The 7,914-nt window shown below is 38.4% G+C and overlaps 1 protein-coding gene across 4 annotated transcripts; it reads left to right on the forward strand.

Moving 5' to 3' along the window:
* The first annotated feature begins 911 nt into the window (after positions 1-911).
* On the forward strand, positions 912-6,590 carry LOC104586863 (putative protein phosphatase 2C 35). Of its 4 annotated transcripts, XM_010244232.3 has the most exons (5): positions 917-2,928; positions 4,632-4,763; positions 5,214-5,438; positions 5,519-5,582; positions 6,062-6,590. In XM_010244232.3, exons 1-4 carry the CDS (start codon positions 1,990-1,992, stop codon positions 5,519-5,521), a joined length of 1,299 nt encoding a protein of 432 aa, XP_010242534.1. In that variant the 5' UTR covers positions 917-1,989; the 3' UTR covers positions 5,522-5,582; positions 6,062-6,590. The 4 variants fall into 4 exon arrangements, with proteins under 4 accessions (XP_088758445.1, XP_088758446.1, XP_010242534.1 ...); XM_088902319.1 differs by lacking the exons at positions 5,214-5,438; positions 5,519-5,582; positions 6,062-6,590 and adding an exon at positions 4,488-4,528 and having other exon boundaries at positions 912-2,928; positions 4,632-4,774; XM_088902320.1 differs by lacking the exons at positions 4,632-4,763; positions 5,214-5,438; positions 5,519-5,582; positions 6,062-6,590 and adding an exon at positions 4,453-4,528 and having other exon boundaries at positions 913-2,928.
* Positions 6,591-7,914: the final 1,324 nt, after the last annotated feature.

A 7,914-nucleotide genomic window follows, 5' to 3' on the forward strand; every position in this document is an offset into this window, starting at 1 on the left:
CCCAATTAAACAATAAAGTGCGAAGTTTGTATATACATATATAGTGTGTAACTCGTGACATTGGTGATTGAGAACGGATCAATGATTCAACTATATTTTCCCTAGTCAATGGTTTTTTGTCAAATCCCAAGTTTTTTTTTTTTAATAAAAAGCCCTTAAATATAACTAAATGACGGTTCAAACTGTTGATCAACAATGGTTGAAAATGGTTTCTAGTATGTGTTATATCTCCGGTTCCACATACTCACATACTCACATACATGAAATAACTACTGTAACATAAATTACTCCTCAATGGGTTATCATTGATTGTAACAAAGATTTCATTCAGTACAATCCCATCAAAGATCTCATGATAGATGATGACACATGATGTTGAATCAACAACTTCCCACATGGAAGCTATTACACAAGTTACACTGCAATCGCTTTACACAGGTTGGAAAGGGTTCTTTGCTTCCTTCCCCCTATTAACACCATTCAGAAGAATCAGACCCATGTGTTGAACATGTAGGCCCTTCTGTGTGTCACACAGATTACCCATCAGGATTCCTCAGGAATTGAAGAAAGATTGTCCAAGAAAGAGTCACTAATCAAAATTACTATATGTATTAGGTCCCCACTTTACATTATCTTTTACCTTGCTGCCCATCTAGCAATCAAATCAATGTTGTTCCTTTTCAGATGGTCCACGCCATGAAAACTTAGAACCACTGGATGATCTAACAAAAGCTAAAGACATTTGATTCCAATCCATAATTTACAGTTTTGAGGCAGAAAGACAAGAACCCTAATGGCAATTAAGAGGTCTGGGACCAGACTGGTCTGAATTTTTTAATAGAAAGAAAGAAAAAACCTATATACAAATGCCAACTTTTTGTGCAAACATCTCTCAAGAAAGGAATAGAATCAAAATGGCTCTGGCCTCGTGTATCTCATTTGAGCACACAACCAAAACAAAACTGTCATTTAGTGGAAGTGATGAGCAAGTTGATGGATGATTATGGGGCTAAAACTCACCAAATAGAAAGCCAACGGAAAAACTGTCCAAACAAAGACATGACTTGGAGGGTAGAAAGACCTCCCTCAAAGATAAGTCCATCTCACACTGTGTCAGAGCAAAACCTTCAAACCCTCACAGACTGAGATTATTTGCTTGTTGGGTCGTCAAATCTTGTCCCTTTCTTAGGGTTTCTGATCTTCCCATGTCCTGTTTTTTCTTGGAATATGGGCTTTCTGTAGAGAAGAACCCCATACTGTATAAGACCTATCCAACCTCTGTGCTTGAAGGAAACCCTCATTTCTTCTTCATCAGATCCTGTTGGGTGCGTTGGTTATTTTAGGGTTTTGTTCTGTTTTTCCCCCTGAGCTAATGTTCTGTTACTTTGACAAGACCTCTTGTTTGTAAGAACCTTTTAACGCCCGATACACGTCGTCTCTGTGTTCAACTTTTTCAGGATTGGAGAAAATTGTCTCAGATTCTTCCTTTTATGTTTTCTTAGATTTTCCCCTGGCCCTGTATCGATAAAGGTTCTGTGCAGGAACTCACATAAATAGTCGGTAGTCGGTACATTTCTCTGCATCGTCATCCGAAATTAAATTCTTTGTTAGAAGGAGAAAAGCTTCTTCTCGGTTTCACTAATTAGTCTAATTTCTGCATAACGCCTTAGTTCACCGAAAACCCAGATCACAATTTTCTCTGGAAACCGAAATTCTCTTCCTTTAAGAGAGATCTACTGCTTCTTTCTAGGGTTTATCGCAGGACATTCGCTTGTTCTGGATTTCGTTCTTAATTCTGTTTCCAGAACCCATGTTCTATGTACAAAAAATTCTTGTGAACCCCAAAATGTTGCTTTTCATGAAAACCCATTTTGCCTCTCCTACCTCAGCCTGAAGCAGTTACATACACGGTTCCGTCCCCTTGCATTCGTCTGCGAGGCGTTCTTTCAAAACGTAGTCTTTCGGTCTTTGTTCTTCGGTTCTCAGATCATGGGGTGCGTACACGGGAAGTGCTGTAGTCGGTATCCAGCCACCTCTGATGAAGATAGCGCAGACATGCGAGAAGTTGGGCCGTATTGTAGCAACAACTTCCATGTTCATGGAAATCAAGGTCACATACTCACTGGGAGGTTGTTGGATTTCGCCTCTGTGCCTTCCCACAAGTTCCAATTAGAGTATTCGGCCCTCACTCAGCGGGGCTACTACCCCGACTCGCCTGATAAAGAAAATCAGGATAGTTTCTGCATCAAGACCCAGGTCCAAGGTAACCCAAACCTCCATTTCTTTGGGGTCTTTGATGGGCACGGCCAGTTTGGCGCCCGGTGTTCGAATTTTGTTCGGGATAGGCTGATAGAAATCCTCTCAGTCGATCCCTCATTGACAGAGGATCCTGTAAAAGCATATAATTCTGCTTTTCTGGCCACAAATTCTGAACTTAATGATAGCGAGATAGACGATTCAATGAGCGGTACGACTGCAATTACCGTCCTGGTCAGTGGGGACAAACTTTTCGTGGCAAATGTGGGTGACTCAAGAGCAATAATTGCTGTCAAGAGTGGGAATCGTGTTCTTGCAGAAGACCTATCACACGATCAGACACCATTCAGGAGGGATGAATATGAGAGGGTGAAGCTTTGTGGGGCAAGGGTTTTGAGTGTTGATCAGGTGGAAGGGCTCAAGGATCCAGATATTCAGACCTGGGGTGATGAAGAAAGTGAGGGTAGTGATCCCCCAAGGCTGTGGGTGCAGAATGCGATGTATCCTGGGACTGCATTTACAAGGAGTGTGGGTGATAGTATAGCTGAGAAGATTGGAGTGATTGCTGTTCCTGAAGTAACCACGGTTCAGCTCACACCTAATCACTTATTCTTTGTTATTGCAAGTGATGGTGTATTCGAATTCCTCTCCAGCCAAGCCGTCGTCAATATGGTAAGCCCCGTTATCAGTTGCCCGAACAGATGAAACCGAGCCTTCTTTTTAGTTTGTTTTGCTTATATCTTTCTTCACATCCAAATGCTATTTTCGTCCTCGAAACCACTACACTTCTCCTTTTGTATTTGGTTATTGTTTTGGTTCAGATTCTCTTTTTTTCCCTCGACGAGTCAACATCTTATGTTTTGATTATATGCATTTCTCTTTTTTCTTTTTTGTGTGTCTGGGTTGGGGTCATTGGCCTGTTATTCCTGTTATCTTATTTTTCTTCTCCACTTCCTCTGATGAACTCTGTCCTTGTCACTAAGCATGATAGGAGATGGCTGAACTCTGGTATTAACTCATGTCAGCATAAGGTAGATGGTGGTCCATAAAAGATATCAACCAAAAAATTTATTGCATTACTCCATGCAGCCATAGTGTGGTATTAGCGTGACGCCTGGACTTCCAATTGGACCATTTACATAGTTATTTTTAGGATTGCCTTCAGCTCCTCAGCACTCATTCTTCTATGAATCATGGTATGTACAAGTACAAATTTCTCCATTAGATTGCATGATTTAATGTGTCAAGGTAGCTATCCTTCAGTATCATCCTCATTGAGTACCAAAACAAAGTATCATCTTCATTAATTACTTGTTAATTTCTCTTCTCAAGATTCAAAATCCAAAACGCAAATGCCAAGGTGTTAGAACTCATTGGCTTCATCCACAGTCGTCTACAAAAATGTCCTCTTTTCTTTTTGTTAGATTTTGGAGACAAATGTATTTCCACTATTGCCATACTCAATAGGCGGCAGCCTTGTGCATGATAGTAGTCCTACCTATAGTTTCTTGCATTCTCCCTATATCATCAATCCAAATCTTTTTAGGGCAAAACACTTTGTGCTTCACTTTTAGTGTTCTTTTTTTCTGCAAAAGCTTGTCTATAGTCTACCAGTAACTTTATATCCAATGGCAGAAGCTGGTGAGTAGTGAGAGAGACTATTATATCATGGAAAAATGCTCCCATAATTTTTTATCAGTACAATGCTCCCATAGTTTTATCAGTAAAATGTTCCCATAGTGAATGTCTGCTTGGTGGTTGGTAAATTATGCATATATTGGGGGCACCAGACATGTGTCAAACTGTAATCTACATCACATTTACCCAATGTAGATGCACTTAGCATACTACCTGTGAGTGGGCTACCAACCCTCTTAACAAATAATAGGAATTTATGATGTGAAGAGATAGGATTAGCTGAACGCAGTAGCTGCTCAGCAGGCTGTGGAACCAATAATAATGTCCCGCACCAGTTATAATACATGGGACCCACAACCATTCAACCTCTCACTGTGGACCCTACGTATTTTATCACTGGTGCGGGACGTTATCATAGGCTCCACAGCCCACTACACAGCCAACGCGTTTAGCTAATCCAAATTAGGCTGTGAAAAAATACATGCATATGTATCTGAATACATGTGAATAAATATATATTTATATATATATGAGACAGATATTACTTGGATTGAACAGGGATGGATCCATGTCTGATTTGTTTATGTCAACAGATCATCCGAATCCAAAATAATCAGATTGGATCTCAGATCAGGTCTCAGACTTTTGGACTCTGTTGACAACCCCATTATAGCTATTCTCTTCTGGCTTTCCTATTCCTGTTGATCCTATGACAAACTCCTCTATTTTTTATGTAGGTGGTGAGATACAAAGATCCTCGGGATGCATGTGCTGCCATCGCTGGAGAATCATATAGGTTATGGTTAGAGAATGAAAATCGGACAGACGATATCACAATCATCATTGTAAATATCAAGGATCTGTCTAATGTATGAATGCGACAAGTATTCCTCCCAATGCAGATACATTACATTTTTAAGTGAAACCAGAGGTCCCCATTAGGTAGACAGAATGTAAATCTGCCCAATCAATGGCATGGTTATGCATGTATAGGATTCCAAAGGGATGACCTACCTTTCAATAGGTCCTACTTTGGAGTTCTTTGCCATACTTAATTCAGTTGGATAATTTTAATTCGCGTGGTGTATGTGATTTCTTGTTGGATGGCTTTGCTCACTGTTGTCTGACTATCTAGAAGAATATGGTGGGATTAAAGTTGTTTGGCATAACAGGACATTATGCCCCTTATGTGCCTGTCACACTTGCTCTATCTGTGCCATGGGCAGACTACAACACTCTACCTGCTGGAGACAGTTTTATTGCAATAACTCTGCTGATAAGTTATTGTCTGGCAACTCTTTTTTCTTTCGTTCAATTAGACAGGTGGCAATGTTCCTGGTGGAATTAGTAGGGTTACTATCAAACCAGCTCCATTGATGATGGGAAAAGGATCTGCTGACATATCTGTTTCCACGGGGTCAGAAGTATATCATTCAGTAAAAAGCAATTTCTCAGAATTGCAGCCTCGTCAGTTTAATATCCCCACAGAACGAAGTCCTGCATGCATTGTTCCGTCTCCAATGCAATCCAGTTGCTTAGAAACGGTTTGTAACTTGTGCTGTATTCAGTACATTGTTTTATCCTTTTCCCTCTAAACTAAGTGCAATTTCTATTTCATTGGCAGTGATCAAGCTAGAGGGATTTTAGAAGCTTGCCTCTCACCACCCTGTTTAATGTGCGCTGAAAGGGTATGAATCTAATCTGTTCCCAGAAATCTTAACTTCTATTTAGATCAATTGAAGGGGATCAAAAAGAAAAGGATTTACAAGTAAATTACAAATGTGAATTTGGTTCACGTGTGTATGTGTGAAAAGAAGCAAGGTGAGAGCAACAGGTTCTATGAATAATAAAATGAATGTGTTTCAAGTCAAATCATCTGTGTAGTAATTTTCAATACTTTAATAAAATTCACTTTTATTGATAAAAAAAAAAAAGTCAAATCATCTGTGTATTTGGTCATTTTTCCTATATTGAGAGCATGGGGGTCACCTTGCTTTCCGTCATTCACCCTGTAGCTCAATTAGAAGTTGCTTTTCATTACAACTCTAGAGTTGCTGATTGTCTCACTTTTACTGCAAAAAAAAAAAAAAAGTAAAATGTTTTGCCACTTTAATCTACAGGGGAGTTGTATCTTTTCACGGATACTGACTGACTTATTGGATGGCAGATCTTGCAGAACAGGATATTGATATGGAATATTGATGGAAAACATGACTTGATGCCGTTGTGGTTTACCATCCAAGTCCTATCCATTTGCTTGAGGCTAGCGAGCTCCTGTTACCTTGTAGACCAGATGGATGTCATGGCTGCTTAGTTGGCCTTCCTGTTATTCAAAGAGTAAGAAAGCGTCCGATTGTTTAATCCAACTCTATGTACTGGTTAATGCAATGGAAAGGAATGGGGGAAATTGGATAAGTACAGACTGGAAGATGTCACGAAGCTTGTACGGAGAAGAAGTTAAGAGTCATGGTCTCATGGATAGTAAGGTGAGAGTTATGGCATGCTTCCCCTTCACAGGAAGCTTAGGAACTAGGAAGAATAAATTCCACAAGCCAATTATCTGTAAAGCTCAAGTCTTTTTCTTCTCTCACTTGTTCAAACTTCTGTTGGGAACTCCTACTTCCACTGCCGCCATTTGCAGTGAGAAATGTGCTGAAATGTAATTGTTACTCTAAATTGATGGTTTTCTCTTGCAATGTTGCATCCTTTTCATAGACAGTTTTAATTTACTATCAAAATAAAAGGCTCTGGTACAACTTACAAGGTCGTCATTTTACACAAGGCTTCATTCCTCCGCTTTAGGTTGTGTTTTTCTACCCTTGAGATGAGATTGAAAACAAGTTAAGCTTGCTTTTGGTGGTGTAGATTTCGTTTGGGATGACTGTTTTTAAAAAAGGTTTAGTGATGGAAATTGCGGAGTAAAACGGTTAGCTTTTTGTGGTCCGTGTTTGAGATGTTCCCAATGCTCAGTTGAGATGTGTTGTGGAGTGCATTCTGTGGAAGCCCAAGGTTCAAAGTATCAATATGATCTTTGGGCTCCCATACACCTGTTTACAGGTGTTTTTACAAATTCTTTTATACTTAAAATTAAAATTTGAAAATGAAAAAACTAAAAAGAAAAAATAAAAGGTGTATCGATACTTTGAACCATGGGGAGCCAATCTGAACTCCATGACACTACAGAAGCATATCAATGCATGGTTTAATGAATATCTATACCAACCGCTTTTGTATGGTTTTTAAACTTTAATAAAAATTAAAAATTATAATTATAAAACTGAAATAAATAGTTTACAATTTAATTTTCCACAAAAATTTAATAAAAATTAAAAACTAAAAATAATTTGTTTCATATACCTTAGATGATATATATGTTTTATTTCACATATAAATTATATGTTAAAAATAAAAGCATATCTATTATTTAAAAAAGTAGAGTTATTATTTATACAAAAATACTAAATAAATAAGTTTTCACAAAAAAAAAATTGATAAAATTTGAAAATTAGAATTATAAAAACTGAAATAGAGTGATAATTATTATATGATGTGTACATGTTCTAGGCTATAATGTTTCTCTTCATAGAGACTCTTAAGTATGCATTTCTCATGTATTTATACCTAATAAGTAATTTAGCAATTAATATAATTATGTAATTTGTATGCATTTACCTAATGCATCCAAGTGTTTCTATATCTTTGGCTTGTATCGATAACCCAATACCATCATCTTGAATTCTTCTATTCGACTACGGTAAGGTCTAAGTCTAACCTCTAAAGCATTTGAAGTGGACTGTCAGACCATTTGACCCGTGACCCAGTGGCCAACACTAATCTAGGGCCTAGGCTTCCCCCTGTATAAGCTAAATACAGGACTATATTACCTTTGGATCAGCACTACTCTGAAGTCTGAACTATCCTAACAGCAAGGCGTGTCGAATCAAGGGCCATTATCAAAAAGAGTAGCAGCATAGACCAAGGAGAAGGAGCAACAAATGTTTGAGAATGTAAACATCACTA

Source organism: Nelumbo nucifera, chromosome 3, assembly GCF_055504915.1.
Source record: "Nelumbo nucifera cultivar China Antique chromosome 3, China Antique-T2T, whole genome shotgun sequence".
Taxonomy (NCBI): domain Eukaryota; kingdom Viridiplantae; phylum Streptophyta; class Magnoliopsida; order Proteales; family Nelumbonaceae; genus Nelumbo; species Nelumbo nucifera.

Coding starts and splice junctions, on each gene's coding strand:
- LOC104586863 (XM_010244232.3), top strand. CDS start 1,990: ATGGGGTGCGTACACGGGAAGTGCTGTAGTCGGTATCCAGCCACCTCT. Junction 2,929..4,631: donor GCCAAGCCGTCGTCAATATG/GTAAGCCCCGTT, acceptor TTTTTTATGTAG/GTGGTGAGATACAAAGATCC. Junction 4,764..5,213: donor ATATCAAGGATCTGTCTAAT/GTATGAATGCGA, acceptor TCGTTCAATTAG/ACAGGTGGCAATGTTCCTGG.